This window comes from Anomalospiza imberbis, chromosome 6 (assembly GCF_031753505.1).
Source record: "Anomalospiza imberbis isolate Cuckoo-Finch-1a 21T00152 chromosome 6, ASM3175350v1, whole genome shotgun sequence".
Classification (NCBI taxonomy): domain Eukaryota; kingdom Metazoa; phylum Chordata; class Aves; order Passeriformes; family Viduidae; genus Anomalospiza; species Anomalospiza imberbis.
The window spans coordinates 31,473,130-31,492,253 of record NC_089686.1 but is presented as its reverse complement, the minus strand read 5'-3'; the positions used below and the strand labels follow the sequence as shown (position 1 = coordinate 31,492,253).

Here is a 19,124-nt window from a genome sequence, read left to right as displayed (position 1 = left end):
CATTACTTTTCTCCTTCATCTGACTTATACTCTCTCTGCACCTTTTGAAACAAGCTCATACTTTGGTTGTTGACACGAAATGATCTCTGCCACCCTTTTCAATATGCTGGGCAATTACCTGTAAGATAATTTCACAAATGAAAGGAAGGAATGCTGAATGTTGCCTCCTTATTGCACAAGATCTTTGGAATGGATGCAAAACTGTGCAGAATGGAAAAAGCACAGTTTTAGGTGCCCTAGGGGTGTCTGAGGCATAGACACAGAGCTGGCAAATCTGACCTGGAATGATCCACACCTTTGTGGACTAGGGTAAATTAATTTTGGCATCTAACATTCATTTAGGCAACCGAGTCCAAATAATTGTATTGTAAATGATGTTTCAGCTTTTTATTGCAGCAATGTTGTTAACTTCAACTAGCCAAACTATTGAAAAATGGCTATATTCTGTCAGAAAAAAATGTTTTAAAAATGCATTTGAATTTGGGTCTAGACTCTCATCATACGTTTTGGTGCTTTGTAGTCTATGTTCATTATTCTAAAAATTGAACTCTAATTAACTCTGTATTCTTTCTCCTGGGAACTACCTCTATTTCTGTATTATATTTCTACTTAAATATAATTCAGTCATTGTCTCTGTGTCAGTGCAGTAAGACACTTCATTTGACTTTTAACCATAAAACTTAACAGACTGTGTTTAGATTTTCTGGAAAATGATTTTATGGTCCTCAGTCCACAGATACAGCATCCCCCTTTTTTTTAATCCTAGCAGGAAAATTGATGAAGTGAAACTAATTGTACTTCCTGGTGACACTAGTATAGGGTTCAGGAGGACAAACCTTAGAGGTCTCCAGCCAGTGTGCAGAATTTGCATAACAGGTTTACTGTTACAACAGAACTATGAGCATAGAAATAAAAGGAAGTTATGCTTTTCACTTTGTTCCTTTGGCATCTACATGTCAAAGATGAAAGAATTTTAAAATAGCAAGTATATTTTCCATATGAATCAGAAATATGACCAATAGCATTTTGCTGTCACATTCCTATAATGTGTTCTTCAGAATGGTGTATGTTATCAGTGTGCCTTGAAAGAGAGAACCACCCTTTTCAAGAACGGCACTGAATGCAGACTTAAAGCATGACAGAGAGCATATGCTTATGACTGATTTAAATAGGAATGCTTTCCAAAACAGAATTATATGCTAGGTGGCCCACACTTGCAAAGTTGTAATTCTATATTTAAAGTAAATGTAATAATACTGGCAGCCTTGAGGTTGTTGGATTGCAGTAGTGACTGGTATTTATATCTGGTTCATTAGCAACCCAGTGAAAAATTTCATGTCACAAAAATCCATTTGGCTAATGAGCCACCTTTTAATTAGGCTCTGAACTTTCAAAAGAATACAGCTTATTTTTTTTCTCGGTAGTGCAATATAACTGCATAAAACACTTGCAAAAGTGGATTGAATGACAGAAATATGTTCTAGTGGATTAAGTAGACCACTTGTTGGGTACTTAGACATCTAAGGCTTTGTTTTGCCTGACCAAACTGAGGCCAATCTAAAGGTCTAGGTTACATAATGAAGAGTGTTTTCTTTTGTTTTGTAATAGAACACTTTGAGTTTAAGAAAGCCTTGATAAAGCTGAGATGCTTGTGGCTTCTTTTGATTGTTTATACAGTTAGTTTGACACAAAGTGTTATTGAACATGCACGTAGTATCTTACAGACAGCATACACTGAAAACATACAGCATGCACTTTCCCAAAAAAGGACTTTAAAGAAAATAAGAAGCTGTCTCCAAATTTGACTAGTTTTAACATGTAGATGTGTCAGAGTTGAGACTGTGAAATGTTGCTTGTCATTTTTGGCAGATACTTGTTAAAATATGAATAAATACAGACTGTATTAAAAAGAAATGTAGGTGGTAACTAGTAAAGTTCTAGCTTTTTTTTTTGCATCATTTTTACTCTGAAATTTTAAGATTGCTATAATTAGCCAGTCCTATACCGACTCACACTGTAAAATAAAGGAAATGAGAGATGTTGAGAGGTAGCTGTTCTAAAGAAGCACATATCCTCTTGACTTCTGAAACCTCCTCCACTGTGCTGTTTGCCTTTCATTCCCCTCTTTATCCCGAGCTAACCAAGTCCTGGTCAGTCTTCATCACTAGCTGTAAAATCAATGTTTATTTGCCTGGGGATGCATACCCTAATATCCAGCCTGACCTCTCTGAGGGTCAGGCATACTGTTCTAGTCAATAACTATCATATCATGATATTTGGGGAGAAGTGCTGTGAAGAACTGTAGAAAGCATTTACTGAGTAGAAAAAGGCAAGGGAACTTAAAGGAAATAAATAGGAAGCCATGCACAAAAAACTACCTACAATTTCACTTCATATATAAAATGAAGCTGGCCATTTTCTTCCACCATTGAGAGCTTTGAATCTTGACAGATAGTCCTATGTAAATGTTTGTTGAAAACTCAATAACTTTCAAAAGAAGCAAATTGGGAATTTTTAGAGAAGAAGCAACCCCCAAAAATATTATTCCACTTCATGAGATCTGGTGCTCTCACACTTCAAATATCTTGCAGTTCTCATTCTGTCTCAAAAAGTATTGGTAAAACTGGATTGTGTTCAGGAAAGGACAACAGGATATTTTAAGGTACAAAAAAATTGTCTTTAGCCTGGGAGAAAAACCCTAAAGATAACTGACAAGATGTATGATAGAGATTGTAGAACTGAGTGGGTGAAGAGTTTGGATAGGGCTGGATTCTTCTCTCTCTTGTTCCTGTATACTAACTGAAGTACACCAAAATGTTGACAGTGGAATGAAAATGCTAAATGTACACCATCTTCTTTGAATGCAGAATTTTCAGTTGGCAACAGTTTTTAACAGTTGAAGAGAAGTCATTCATAGATGCCACTGTAACTTAATCTTGAGCTCACATGCTATTCATGTAGAATACATCTCAATACATGTTTACACAAAAACCCAAGATGCCAGGAAAAGCATAAATGCAAAAGAGACTTTTGCATTTAAAACTTTCTTTAATTTATTCAAAGAAAGTTTAAAATGCTTTTGCAATCTATTACCGCTTCCACACCCCCATGTTTTCACAAGTAACAGTATCTATATAGGTGGCATACTTTATTTTCAGAAGTACTGTTCACCTCTCAGTTCTTGTGAAATCTGTGGAAGTAAGGACTATTCAACAGCTTTGTAAATGGGACAAACTGTCCAGTGGCTGTGGACTAAATCTGACTTAAGATTTCCCAACTACCAAGGAAAAGGAATAAAGAATTTGTTTAATTAATTAACTAAGAAAAAAACGGATGGATTGTTTTTTGTTTTAACAAATTTCTTGTCCAATGTCTAATACAGTGAGCTTGTGATTAGCTGAGGCAAGTGAAGCTTTGGAATGTCATAAATAAAATAAGAGTGGATAATATTAAAGGAAAAAAAAGTGAAGTAGGCCATTCAGTATTGCCATTTAAGTTTAGAGGTAAGAAGAATACAAGGCAATGTCAGTGACACAGCTCAAATTCTTATATAAGTGCTGACTGGAAATGTGAAAAAGACACCTCAGTGCCCCATGAATATGGTTATTCTGCTTTCCTCAGGTTTTGGATGAATTGATGCCCATTTGTGGGTCATGGTATGCTGTGGTAAGCACATCTACAACAGTATGCTAGAGCGAAGATAAAACCTATTTAATTGAGAGTTCACTGTGAACATATACAAAAACTGTATCCTATCCAGAATCTTTTTCCTTGGCAATAAGACTTACTTTTGTGAAAACTCAGAAAATTTGCTGGATGGGTGATCAATTCCCTTTGCTCAGTCATCCAATTTTCCTAAGGCTGTAGAAGTCAGTATATGCCTGGCTATGCCTATAAGATTACTTGATAGTGTTTCAAACATCACAAGGATAGTATTTCATTAACAGAAGCACATCAGGGCTTTAGAGTTTCTGTAATCTCATGATGCACTAAAAGGTGTTTAGAAATACTTGCATTAGAAAAAGGTCAGCTGCATCTTTTGAAAATGTATTTGATATTGACTGATTTAGGTTCAACATGACCCTGTTAATAGTGATATGGGGTGTACTGATGCCAGACTTAGCAAGAGTGTGAACTAAAATAATCTTTTTCTGTTTGCTACTGTCCTCATGCTGAGATGTTACCACTCAGAATCTGACAATTGCAGAAAGCTCTTCACTGCTTTTCTTTTCTTATCTTAGTAAAGCAGGAAAAGTAGGTGTCAGTTGCCACAGCACATGTGAAATAAGATAGCTGTAGATCTTTGGGACATAAATTATCAAATAATTTTAGGTGCCAGACAGACTTGTTTATTTCTTTAATGATTGGATGTAAATATTAATGTTGATGCTTTTGCAGAAGAGGATGGTGATTCCTTAATGACTCAGAACTGTGTGATCCTACAGTTGCAAAATTGCATTTTACTTGTCCTGGATGCAATTTTTCACTTACTAATTTAGAATCACAGAATCAGGTTGAAAAAACCACTAAGGTCATTGAGTCCAACCATTAACCCAGCACTGCCAAGTCCACCACTAAACCATGTCTGTAAATGCTGCATCTACACATTTTTTAAACCCTCCAGGAATGATACTCAACCACAGGGCAGCCTGTTCCAATGCTTAACAACCTTTTCAGTGAAGAACTTTTTCCTAATAACCAATCTAAATCGTCCCTGGTACAGTTTGTAGTAATTTCCTCTTGTCCTATTGTTTGTAACTTGTGAGAAGAGAGCAAGCCCCACCCTGCTAGTGCCACCTTTCAGGGAGATGTGGAGAGCAATGAGGTCTCCCTGGAGGCTCCTTTTTTTTCCAGGCTGAACAACCCGTCAGCCTTGCAATTCTCTCAGCCACTCCTGACAGGACTTGTACTCTAGAGCCTTCATCAGCTCTGTTGCCCTTCTCTGGACTCCCTCCAGAGCCTCAATGTCCTTCTTGTAGTGAGGGGCTCAATTCTGAACACAGGACTTGAGGCGTGGCATCATTAATGTGGAGTACAGGGGGACAATCCCTGCCCTGCTGGCCACACTATTGCTGATACAGGCCAGGATGCCATTGGCCTTCTTGGCCACCTGGGCACAGGCTTAATCATATTCAGCTGGCTGTCAACCAGTAGGCCAAAATCTTTTTCTGCTGGGCAGATTTCCAGGCTCTCTTCCCCCAGCATATAGAGCTGCCTGGGCTTGGTCCTGCGCCAAGTGCAGGACCTGGCGCTTGGCCTTGTTGAACCTCTTACCATTGGTCTCAGCCCATCGATCCAGCCTGTCCAGATCCCTCTGCAGAGCCCTGTTACCCTTCAGCTGATCAACACTCCTGCCCAGCTTGGTGTTGCCTGTAAGCTGTCTGAGAGTGCACTTTATCCCTTCATCCAGGTTGTATTTAACAGGACTGGTCCCAATACTGAGCCCTGGAGAATACCACTTGTCACCGGCCACCAGCTGGATGTGCCTTCCTTCATGAAGGGCGCTTTGGGGCTGATCACACAGTCTGTTATTCATCCGGTGATGAGTGCACCTGTCCAAGCCATGGGCTGCCAGATTTTCCAGGACAATGCTGTGGAATACAGGGCCAAAGGCTTTAGTACAGTCCAGGTTGATGCTGCACATTCATAGAATGTTACCATTCTCACTCAAGATAATGCATACACTAAAGCAGTCTGGACAGCATTGGGAATGAGGTTAGAGAGAAAAGGAGACACACTAGCTGTCAAATCCTGACTACATCTCTTAGGTTCTACTAGACTGGGTATGAAACAGGTGATTCTTTTGCTGCAAAGTCTTATGTACTTTGTTTTTAATGAATGTTAAGCAAGGTTGCTGCCCATTTTCCTGGTTTCCTGATTTTCAGTACATTTTGGGCCGTTGTGTGTCTTCCTGTTGGATAAAAGGCAGAAGACTGTCCCACACAATGCAATGTTATTCCAAGAGGAGGAGAAGGAAGAGCGCAGGCTGTGTGCATTCTCCTATTATTGCAGTGCAGTCTTTCACTGATGAATCACATTCTAGTTATAAATAACATGCTCAGTGTTAATTAATTTTGTTGCTGTCAATAATGTCCCTGGTTATACAGGCTGTTCTTTGATTATTGCTTCTGGTGCTTTTGCATATTTCTGTCCATACTTCATTCTAGCAAATCTTAATATTTGCACTAAAATATTTATATAATGGCATTAATTCACTGTAGAGGTGGCTGGCCTAAGTGACCTCTACAAATAGATGCATTGATGTTAAAGCTTATTTTAGGCAACTTTCAAAATTTTGATGTGTAAGGTAAAAGATGTGGATTATTTTAAATCAATCCTACTGTCATTAATTTTTTACTTACCTAATGCCTAAATCAAATCTTTTTGGTGGTGACTTTGCCTTTGTTATGGTTAAGAGTGAGAACCAGTGTATAAGGAGAGAAATTATAAAAAGCACATGAGAAAATAAATGTTTTTCTATATAGTTCTTAATTTTCCTTATTGCACTAGCGACAGATTTCTAATCTTTTCAATAACTGTTGCTTGCAAGGTCCAATCTTGCTAAACAAAATAAAGAATAAAAAATTTAAACATCAGTCTCCTCTTCCACATTCTTTTAGCTAACTGGCTAATACCACAGATGAGAGAACTAGTTGTAAAAAAGTCACAATGAAACACTCCCCATAACAGCAATTTCAGGATTAGGAGTGCTTCCATTTTTGGTAGTTGCTTTGAATGTAACTTATAACAAATATGGTATGTGCTTTGATTGCATAGAAATTACTTCAGGTAATGAAGTTGTAAACAGTTGTAAACTGGTTTTGGAAAATTATCTGTTTTATAGCCCCACAAAACACTAAGCATATGCTTACTAAGAAAAGCATATGTGAATTGTCAGATATTTTAAAGTTTTCTGTATGATTTAATATTTGTATGTCCATAAAAGGCTCACTTGGGAAATGTTGTATAATTAATACATGCTGATTAGATATCTAACTAGATTTAACTGGATACTTTGGGTATTACCCTCATCTGGAAGTTACTGTGAGCATTGAAGATCTTTGGAATTAAAAATGAACCTTTCAATAAGAGTTCCTGGCATTGCAGCTCAGAACCTTGGCCTGAGCATTGATTGTGGCATTTGACTGTGGACATGTGAAGTTTCTTTGGGAATAGTAAGAGATGAAAAATGTGCTCTGAGATGCCAATTGCTTCCTGTGTTATATCCTCTGGGAGTTTTTAGTATCTTTGGCTCTTTTTTTATTGTGCCAGTTGTGAACACTTGGAGGCCTCTTGCTTGCATCTGAAAACAAGAGTGGGCTGGCAAGTGACAAGGCAGGTCTGGCTTGTTGTTTGCGCAGCGTAACTAAACTCGTTAAATTTGAGTATGTGCTAAAGCAGTAGGCTTGTATGGGGCCAACCTGGCTCAGCACCTTTCAGGTCTGTATCTTAATTCAGAAAATACATTCTGTGCTTGTTACTAGAGTTTCTGTTCCTTCTGTTCAGCATTGAATCTTGAATATGGTTCTCTCATCCTTCTGCTGACGATCTTGCCTTTTTTTATTTTGGTTTGCTTTTGTTTGTTGGGTTGTTTTTCCCTAATCTAAATTGTAGTAATTCTTTTACACTAAGTTAGTGATAAGTATTCTTATTTTTTTCTATTAGCGTTTGCTCTCTTATGGATTGGAGATTTTTGTCTAGAATAGATTGAGGTGAAGGAAAAAAGTTAGTATAAAGTATATAAATTACTGTAAATGTAAACCCTTAATAAATAAAAAAATATAAGTCACATTCTGTGCCAACAGACTGAATGAAAATTTACTTTAATACAGACCATTTAAATTTATACAAGGAATTTATAGGATTTGATAGCTATTGCTAATTTTATTAAGTTTCTAATGATTCTGAAGTATTTTTGAAAAGCCTTAAGTTGTATCACATGCTTTTGCAGTTGATATACTCTGCATTGAAAAGCTGCACAAACGTTTTTTACAAGAAAATAAGCATTTTGGATTTCCTTCATATCTCTATGTTTCGTGGTTGCTCAGTCAAACTTTCTAGGCCAGAGAGCTTTATTTTCACTGTTTTTTGCTGTCCTTTTCTTTTTAACGATAAACATTCATGTCAAGCTATTTACAGCTTTTCACCTCCTGCAGGAAAATATCCTTCTTCAGGTTCACACTTCAGGATAACATACTGATTTTTATTTGCTAGCAAAGGAGGAGGTCTTAATTTTACTTGGCAATAATTTTTTCTGTATTTTTTACAGATTTGAAGCCACTTAGACATTTTTTCTTCATCATTTGCTGTACAAAGTTGTGCTTACAAGGAGAAAGAGGACCCAGACAAAAGGCATTAAACGGTTGATTGTTTTGGATATTGGTACTTTAGGAGCTTCTAGCTTTCTGAGCATTACAAGGACCTTAACTGCCACTGCAAGGTGTTGCTGCTCCAGGGCTTTGTTCACACACTCACCACTTCGAGAGATTTGATTTGAGGACTGTGCCATTCAGGCTTCTTTGTTAGAGCAATATACCAAGTAGCAGGCTTAACATTTGCTTTTTAAAATCCACAATTTGTCATCATCATCATGCAAAAAGAATTTCTAAATGTACTGTGGAAACAGGCAACCTTCAGCAAGGATTTTGCTAAACTGCTTATAGTCTGAATTGCCCATGCTACAATACAGATTAAATAAAAACTATATAAATTAGGGGGAAAGATGACATATGTCTTCATTCCCAAAGACAGCATTTAGTATCATTTTCAAGTTTCTCTAACCTTGCACTATGAGTTTTCCTCAAGTAAAAAGGATTTATTCATCTACCTAGTGCACAATGTTCCCTTTTCTGCACAGACAGGTACATATTTCTTACATTCTGTCCAATACAACATAAAGATTGATGCTGAGATTTCAGTCTTCTTTTGGGGTTCTACCAGACCAAACAGGTTTCTTCTATTTGCTTCTTTCCCATTGAGGAAATATGTAAAATTAAAAGGGAGGGAGGAAGGCTTCATCTAATTTTTTCAATCCCCTTTCTACTTCTCTTATTTTTCCCTACTTATTCATATTTCTTCAACTTCATAGTAGACTTTAACTCCAGAAAATCAAATCCTATTGTCCTTTGTGTCAGCTACATACAGAGAAACACCGAGTGGATAAATTACATGTTTATACAGAATTAATGTCTTTATATACTAAGAGATATGAGATACCACAGATGGCATGTGGATGGAACTGTGCAATATCATCTAACCACGGAATCTGAAACTGCTGAGACTACTTCCAGTGCTGTTTTAATTTGAGATTTAATACACTGAAGTATCTAATAACAAAAATAAAAGAGACATTTTAAAGAGGAAAAATCAGAAAGCTTTTATTGCTTAGAAAGGAAAAAGTCAGATCAGAGGGATGGATCATGAAATTTGAGGTTCCCACTGCAAAACAAAAAAATGGTAGTATCTGCATATTTTGTATTTCCATAATTTTAAAAAATATGTTGACTCTGTTTATCTTCATGTTCCAGCAATGCTTTCAATAACAATGGTCAAGTCTCATCTATTTGAATAAGGAAGTGTACCAAAGACTCTGTAACATGCTGTGATTTGCTAACTTAAGATCTTGCAAGAGCTAAATCCCTGCAGTAATAACATTCTCTTAAGTCAGTAATACTGTAAACCCTCTAAATGCAGCTCTGCTTCTTAGAGTGTTCATTTTACTGTCAAAATGGTGCCAGAATGGCAGCTTCTGAGTTAGACTGTTTCAGTTTTGTGGTTCACTAGCGAAAAACCTATTTGGTTATTTATGTTGTTTGTTAGGGTTTTCTTTTACTAAAATGTAAAAAATACCCAAAACTTTAAAGTTCCACAAAACCTGGCATTCTGAGACTCATTCCCAAATGGTGTACAAAGATTTGAGTTTTATTTACCTTCTTTGCACTTCTTCCAAGAGACAAGCAGTGAATACATGTAATTAGCACAATTTCTGTATTCATGCATATAAGAATGCTTATAACATTCAATCAACTAGGCAACAGAATTACATTACAGAGGAATCAACATACAAAAGATTAAGTATTTTATTTTTATCCTATGTGGTAAGGCAATCTAGAAAGAATGGAGTGTGATTGAAATATTAATATATAGTGGTCAGGAAACATAGCTAAAAGCAATCAGTTTAAACATTGGCCAGAGATTTAAGTGAGTTGTGGTTAAGCAAACCATGTACTGAAGGAAATGGATATCATGACATCCTAATTCCTTGAACTAGCCAAAATAAAAAAGAAATGAAAAGTTAAGAAGCTGACATTTTCCTCCCAAGTTCTTTTCCCCAGACAGCTAAGAAAGCACAAACAGGTTTCCTATAGAGAGAGTCCGCCCACAGAAACTGTTCCATGGAGTTGTGTATTCCACAATGGTGACCTAACAGAAATGTACTGCATAGTATCTAATGTGCCTGTTTGCTAATGTAACAATTTGTTTTTAAAAGACTTTGCATTACAAGAATGGCAATTTGTACAAAAAAAAGTCAGATGCAATTACCTTAAAATTATGTACGTTCAGCATAGGACTAGAGGGCTTAGGAAATCCTGGATGTACCATTCGTTGTCACAGTCTGATTATTGACCCTGTCTGTACCCCTCAGGTTTTAGTGCCACATCTGTCTTACCTGTGACAACATAAAAAAGTTGTTCCCTTATACTCACAAAGTCTGCATGGTTAAAATTGCCAAAGAAGCATTAAGTATTCAGTCTTCCCTTATTTACATTGCTCTGTCTTCCATTCCTTTGGGACAATAGATGGCAGCAGATCTGTATTTGGGCAGTCTTCTTTGTACATAAAGTGCACACAGAAGGCACTCCTAAGTGGGATAGACTTTAAACCCTGAAAGACAGTTTCAATAGCAATTGAACTTTCTCGAAAGCCTTATTTTTTTCATCAGGAAAAAAAATGATGTCATTTAAGTTGACTAAAGGATAAACATATGCCTTTTAAAACAGCCTAAATTTAGCCTATGATTCAATGATATATACATGTGCTTGCAAATACATGCATAAAGTATATATGACTTTTTTTTTAAATGCACAATCAGAATGCAGTAGGTTGCTAGTTTAAAAAAAAGTTTCCTGGATAAGTGTAAGTAGCAGTAAAATCCATCTGTCAGAGCTGACAGAATGGTGAACTTCAGTGCAAAATATGGCCAAACATTTAAGAATTTGCTTAAAATAGAGTACTTGGAGACATGGTTAAAGTTCTCCTTTCATATTCCACTGTCTGCTGGGTTGGATGGGTCCCTTTCCATAGAAGTACTTGTATGCTAATGGTGTGTGCAGGTGAGGACTGGATCAGGGAGGAAAGCGATCATCAGCTACCAGCATAAATGCATAGGAAACAGAGCATTAATTGATAATTACAAAGAGGGTGGAGAATAGAGGCTGGGTAACAGACTTGGGAGGAGTCTGACAATAGAAAAAAGTACCATAAATTAATATAATGGTGCATAAAATTACATCTGGACAAAAACGGAATGTCTGCAGCTGAGGGACGTATTTGTTTTTCTAGAGGCCCAGAAAGCGTTTGCCAGGCTGACTGTTCTTAGCTGGGCCACAGTTAATTATGGGAAATACCCGCTACTGCAAGAGGAAATTCTGGTTGTGGCCTCTTGCTACAGGTCTGTATCACTTAATGACTCAATGGAAATGATCAGAGTAAGCATATTTTGGGTAAAAATCACTGCTATCAAGGAATTTGCTCTTTAGCAGTAGCTGGCATAGAACAGACATCTTGAACAACACAGCCAAAAATAATTGATCGAAAATTAGTGCAAACTGAAGTATTGGAGGGGATGGTGAGCAGGGTGGGCAACCAGTGAATTGGTAATTACAAAGATAAAATAAATTCCCAAAGAGCACTGAATAAAAATGGAAGTATTTCCTGGTTTTTACTATGTATGTTTGCATTTTAATGCTGTTTTAATTTATTTTATGAAAGCATATATGGTTTTTATAGATTATATGACAGGATTCCAATTTTTTCGTGATGAAAAGTCAGTAGATACCCACAAAAACTGTAGCACTGATCTGTGACAGAAATCAGGAGAAGCACCAAAACTTATCATCATAGGTTTGTTAACATGATACAAATAATGTCCAATTACCTTAAAAATGGTGGTTTTCACTTTCTCCTCACCTGGAACTTCCTTTGTATTTTCCATGTCATAATCATGTAAAGGGGGATGGCTAGAGATAACTGGGCTGATTGTATGGTGCAACAAAAACGAGGTCAAAATTCAACCAATACATTTTATTCAGCTTATTATTTATTAATATAGGTGTAATATTTGTATTCAATATTAAAATAATAATATTTGTATTTCTGATCTTAAAGCTTTCTAAATATCAAAATTACTTAATAAGTAGGTTTTAGCTGGGGTAAACTTAATTTTCTTGACAGTGACTGGTACAGCCACTGGCTGTGTTTTGAATACATGGTTGTTGCATGGTATTTGGTTGCTGGCTGAGGTTAAACCACAACACTTACATAATGACATAAGGGCCAAGATAAGAAATATTTTATCAAGGGTGGAAAAATATACAGAAAACCAATGACTCAAAGTCAAAAAGCAATCCTCTCTTTAGATCCGTAATCTAAAAGATAGCACATCTGGATCAGAGAATGTCTTAAAATGTGCTTTCCTGTGTTTGACTATCTTGATACAGTTTAATATTATATGCAGTGCATAATTTCAAAATATATAAAGGTATATGTGATACCTTTTGTCTTCTGCAGAAATGCTGTATTTTAATAGGATCTGCCTCTGAGATTTCATCTGAATAAGATGAAAGATGAGATTATTCACACAATAATGGCTGACTTATATTTTGGATTATTGGCCATTTTATCAAGTATTATACTTTACTATGCTTATTGACACAGTGTGGCACCTAAATTATTTGGAACTGTAAGCTATCAGAAAGTTTGAAAATCAGCCTATATTTAAGTAAATATACTTACATGTTCTGATCCTAGTGCCTCTTTTTTAATATCTTTTAAAGTTGTGGAAAAAGAAAATAAAATTTTTAAAAATTACAAAATTGTAAATGCCATTATTAGAATCAGAGTAGGGCCTGGGTTGAACAGGACCATAAAGATCACTTAGTTCCAGCCCCCATGTTATGGACAGGGATATCTTTCACCAGGTTCTCAGAGCTCCATCAAATCTGGCCTTAAAGTCTTCCAGGGCTGCTTTTATAATGCTGCCTTTTATAATGCTATGTTATGATATTCAGCAGCCAGGAATTGTGCTAATATCTGAAGTTTCCAGTAAAATGTTCCAAGATGGGTGTGTCTGTGTATATGAAGGAGTATATATATAAGAGGATATATGTATATATCCTATAGAATATAAAAAGAGGTGTTATGTATCTCATGTCAGATACTACACTTCAGAGAACACACTAACTTCATGGAATTCATTGGTTTGCTGAAGTGGAGTTTATCATGCAGAAACAGACATTTCTGAGGGGTCTAATAAACCAGCAATGCTGTGAATAGGAGGGACCTATTGTGCTGAGTGGTTGCACAGCATGACATACAGGAGTGCAGCAATGGCTGACAGGTTTTGTTCTTACCTCTCCCAGTAAATCTGGCTGTTTGTACCTAAACCAGGCTGACATTATATTTTAAGCTTTCTAGAGAAAGGTAAAATCTTAAGTATCATTTCTGATTGGGAGACCCTGCTTTTTATGCGCTTCGTGTAAGGGACTAAGGTGGATTGGTACTGTCCCCACTAAGGCTGTGTTCAGCCAGTGTCAAAAAGTTCTCAAATCAGTTTATGGAGCTTCCTTAGTTTAGTTTTATACTTCATATCCACATCTGAAATATGTGTGTGTAATGAGCACATGTAGGATGACACTAAGAGTGCCTTGGCAGAGGTAAAATCTCAAGCATCTTAAACACAGTCTGTGTCTGTATATGGGCAAAAGACAAGTGACCCATTTTTTTATGCTATCCACAAAATTTAAGGACAAAAATTTTTTTTCTGAGCCAAAACAGAGTTGGTACCCCCTTTATACCATTCTGTTGTGCTTTAACAAACAGGAGAACTGAAATTGCACACATTATGGTAGTGTGTACCACAGTTTCAAAAATATACAGAACTTTCTGTATGCAGGGATTATGTGTAGATGCATAGAATAATTTAATTTAATTTAATTTAATTTAATTTAATTTGGGTCTCCCAGCAGAGTCTGCTTTAAAGGATGACTTCACTGAACGGCTGACTACTTTGGATGTGGCAAACAGAGATGAAGATACATGGGTCCTGGATTGCAGACTGGGGCAATCAAACTCATTTCCTCATTCAAGTGAGAAGGAGAAGATCAATAGAAGTGTGTTGCATCTGAGCCTGGAACTGAATGTGAGTAGGATGGTATTCATGCTATACTGGATTTCAACAAGCATTTATTATATACAATTACATTTTTGGTATGCATTTATTTCGGGTCAGTCTAAAAGCATGTTCCAAAATATCTGACAAACAGCAAAGTTTTGGATGGGATACAGTTTTCCAGATGGTCTGTGAGCCCATATGTCTTTGTGCAGCTGAGAGCAATTTTTGGAGGAAAATTTTTGAAATTGTATAAATAGATTAAGATACATGATGTGCCATTTCTAAAATCTTGATGGACGTTTAGTTTAAATTACTGGATTCCTGGAAATGCATTGCAGGAGCAGGCTGTGTGTGTGCATCTGTGCACAAGTGCGTGCGTATGTGCTCATGTGCATGTGTGCTCACATGCATGTGCACAGCCCAAGCACTGGGAGCAGGGCTGCTGCTTCTCCGAGTTTTGGAGAAGCTAAACTGGAACTGGAGCCAGACTGGCCATGATCTTGACAGGAAAAGTTTCTAAACTTCCTGGAGTATGAAACAATGAAGCTTCAGAGGGCAACCTGAGTTCATCATAAAATCAGGCCAGCTTAATGTAGCTGGAAATACATGCTACCAGGGTGAGCAGCCTACAGAGACATGTTTTGGCAGAAGGAAAGGGAACAGAATGTAGAAGAAGAGGAAAGAAACATGGGAAGGATTGAATGGTTGAAAGAAATTGCTTTAAAGACTAGATTACATAATACAGTTTGTGCAAAGAAAAACACTAAGAAAAATTTGTGTAAGAGTGACATCTATTGGTGGAAACACGAGAATTGACTTAGAAGTACATTTAAAATGCTTTTTAATGCTTACAATCACCGTTGGTATTCTCTTGAGCTTGTTATGAAATTGATTTTTTTTGCCCTAAATTTTTTTAAAATAATTATTTACAATAGTCTTGTATCAGTGTGAAGATACACGTTTATCCTTGTGATAAATTGTTGAGATGAAAACAAATAACTGAACTGAGAGGAACAGTGACATAGCTGTTATCACTGCTAGAAATATATGTTACAACAGGAAGTATATAGTCCTTGAGGATTCTCTGACTGCATTTAAAAGTCCTTGTACAGAACAGGAGGAGTTCTTAAATTAAGGCCATTTAAGAACAACATTTTGAGTAAAATAAGAGATATCTGAGATTAGTAAACAGTTTATTTCCATCTTTTTCACTATTATTAAAGAAATATTTTATGTCTAAAAATCTAATTAATTTCATTATAAAAATGGCATCATTTTAGTTTCTTATAGTTAAAAAGGAAGAATATTTATACCATTATTTTTAAAATACTCAGAACAAAAGTCTTAATTTCTATTAAAAAAAGGGTGCTCAACATGGGCTGATGGACTACTAGGGACCCACCAAGACACTTTATCCCTGTGACTCTCAGGACAGAATTCCGAGTTGAATTGTATCTCCAAGACTATTTTTCTTCTTCAGGATGAATCCATGGGATTGAAGGAGGAGTTGCCAAAAGAACAATAATAAGAAGGCTGCTTCAGCAGCTGCTGCCATTAGAATCTGTCTGGACTGCAGCCCTGCTAGAAGTAGTCTTTAAGAAAGATAGTGGCCAAAACCAGGCTGCATGGGTTGCTCTGCTGACAACAACCCTTGGGTGTTCCCTTCCTCTTCAGGGTGGGATGTTGCACCCAGATATTGTCTTCCCTGTGCAGTCATCAGACTGGACAGCAAGACCATTGTGGTAAAAAAGGAGCCAGTGTCTGGAGAGCAATTCTGAAGCTAAGATCATGTTCCCAGGAAATGGCATCTAAAATGGGCCAATTTATTTATTCACAGTAGCACTATACCCAGTCATGTTATCTATGGCCCTTTTCTACTTTTAGAAGAAAACCTTTAGCCTGACTTATCAAAACTTTGTCACTATTGTTTTAAAATGCACTTTATATTCATAATAATGACAATATGAAAAAGCTATTTATTGAAAAGCTCTGCTTGCTTTGGATGAGGTGCACCCTAACATTAATGTATAATATAATTGTGTATGTGCATATATAGATACACTAGTGTTTGCTTATGGAATTATAGAATCATAGAGTGGTTCAGCTTGGAATGGACATTATAAATCATCTAATTACAACTCCCCTGCCATGGGCAGGCACACCTGTCACTAGAACAGGTCGCACAGGGCCCCATTCAATTTCACCTTGAACACTTCCAGGGATGGGGCATCCAGATCTTCTCTGAGCAGCCTGTTCAGTGCCTCTCCACCATCACAAGCAAAGAATTTCTTCCTATATCTAATCTAAACCTACTCTCTTTGTTTGAAGCCATTACCCTTGTCCTAGAAATACAGGCCCTTGTAAAAGTCTCTCTCCAGCTTTCTTGTAGCTCCCTTCAGGTACTAAAAGGTGCTGTAACATCTCCCCAGACCATTCTCTTCTCCAGGCTGAACAACTCCAACTCTCTCAGCCTGTCATCACAGGAGAGATGCTCCATCCCTCTGATCATCTTCCTGGCCCTCATCTTGACTTACTCCAGCAGCTCCATGTCCTTCCTGTGCTGGCACCCCAGAGCTGATGCAGCCCTGCAGGTGGGCTCTGAGCAGAGCAGAGGGGCAGAATCCCCTCCCTGGCCCTGCTGCCCACACTGCTGTGGATGCAGCCCAGGACACGTTTGGCTCTCTGGGCTGGGAATGCCCATGGCTGGGGCATGTCCAGCCTCTCACCCACCAGCACCTCCAAGTCCTTCTCAGCAGGGCTGCTCCTGACCTGTTCATCCCCAGCCTGTGGTGATAACAGGTATTGCCCTGAGCCAGGTGCAGCACCTTGCACTTGGCCTTGTTTAACCCCATAATATCCCCATTGGCCCACTTCTCCAGCTTGTCCATTACGTTATTGAAAAGATGTTTCTATGTTTCTGTAAGTTGGAATGTGGTAGATAATGTAGATGAGAGTGAGAGAGTGAATGAATTCTACTCTGACAGGACTTTTAAATGCAGTCTACACCAGAAGCATGAAAAAAGATCTTGCATTAGATTTTAAACCTTAGGTGGGGAGAAGATAAAGAGATATGGAAGGTAATGAAACAAAATAGAAATTAAACTCCACCCTATTTTTTATACAGCATTTCATTTCAGATAAAAAAAGCACATAAGTGAGATGTGAAAACACAGCTAAAATTGCAATTAACAGTTACTAATTACATAAGAAATTATGGTAAATCAATGTAACTACGTGGATTTTATTTTATAAAGCTTTTTATTTAAGCTTTAAATACTATGCCATATTGTAGATGGGGAGCAAAAGGCCTGCTGAAGTGAAAAGAAGATGAAAAGAGAGTAACCTGGAAAAGGATTAAAAATTCATCTCCATTTTTTGTAACACTAAGTGCCAGCCTTTGTGCCTTAATGTACAAAGATCTTACTTAGCTTACTTACACGGTTTACAGTGATCTTCTGTTCCCTTTGTTACTTGTATGTCTGCTCATATTAACCAGATCTGTCAATACATCTTTCTAGAATTTCTGTCTCAGATCTACCACTTCTTTTTCATATGATAGGTTTTACAGGTTAATATCCATACATTTATTGTTACAGTATGCACTCTCCATATCTCAGTGTCAATCAGAATTTAGATAAAAATGTTAAAAAACACTTTGCATTTATACAGACCCCTACACCAAATGTGTCTGGTATCCACACATTCTGTTAACATCATGTATTGTTGATTTCTGGTAAGAATTATCATGTCTATGTTTCTGTTGCTACATCTAAAATTAATTGCTTATATTTAAAGCAGTTATGTTGGTGATATCCAATTCCATCAAAACTCAGGAAAGCTGCTCACATAATGGTCTAAGTGGGGTAAGAAGGCCAATAATAGTGATGAAAATCAAGGCCTTATAGTTTTTCTTCTATCTTCCCTGCCTCTCCTCTTTTAGAGCATTTAACGGGTTAAAATTCTAAGTTTAAAATGAGGTAATCAGCAGAAGAGACAAACAGGAGAGGAGGGGAATGTTAAGACCATTATCAACCTGCACAGTAAAGGATAGGCTGAGGACAGGGCAGAGGGCAGACTGTGTCTGTTGAACTTCAGATCAGTTCAAGCCACCTGAGCTACAAACAAAGCCTGGTGCTTCTCGTGGCTCTTCGAAGCCTGACACAATTGGTGCATATTTGATTCCATTATTATTTTCAAGAACTTATGCAAACTTTTTAAAATATGGGGTTCTTTATTTTGAAACAACAGTAGAATATTTGTTTTCTGTTTAGCAATCTTGCTGTTTTGTAGAATGTCTTTTTGTCCTGTTCATGTTTATCTAGTTTGTTATTACAGTGATCTGAAAAGGCAATCTGAATAGATATGGGGTCAGGAAGTGTTGAGCCCTGCCATATGATAGTGGTAGAAATTAGATTACCTTATTATGGCTTAATGTGTGTTTTCTTCAAAGCCAGTTTTAAAACCTACTTCAGGTGAGCTATTAAACACGTGAAGAACAGAACTAGAATGGGTTGTGGGTGTGACTTCTGTCTGTGATGAAATGTAGGTCAAAAAGGGTGTGGATTGTTAAATGTGCTTTAAACTGTAAGGAATGGTTGTCCTTTTATATAATTAGTGCATTGACTGCCTTGAAAGTTGCTATGATGTGTTTTAAGGGCTTTTCTGAGGCACCAGAGAGTTGTTAGTTTTATTAAGTAAAGAGGCTTGTAACATAATCATAACTGATTTTTCC

At 37.1% G+C, this 19,124-nt stretch overlaps 1 protein-coding gene across 4 annotated transcripts in view; it reads left to right on the top strand.

Moving 5' to 3' along the window:
* The window catches only part of FMN1 (formin 1), a 169,147-nt gene that overhangs the window by 25,496 nt on the left and 124,527 nt on the right, over window positions 1-19,124 (top strand). For 2 of the 4 annotated variants that reach the window (XM_068193064.1, XM_068193066.1), the window contains exon 3: window positions 14,244-14,419. The exons of 1 other annotated variant lie outside the window; for it this stretch is intronic. In XM_068193064.1, coding sequence (XP_068049165.1) covers window positions 14,244-14,419 — 176 coding nt within the window. The remainder of the gene's footprint in view (window positions 1-14,243; window positions 14,420-19,124) is intronic. One more of the 4 variants, XM_068193065.1, reaches the window with a different exon arrangement.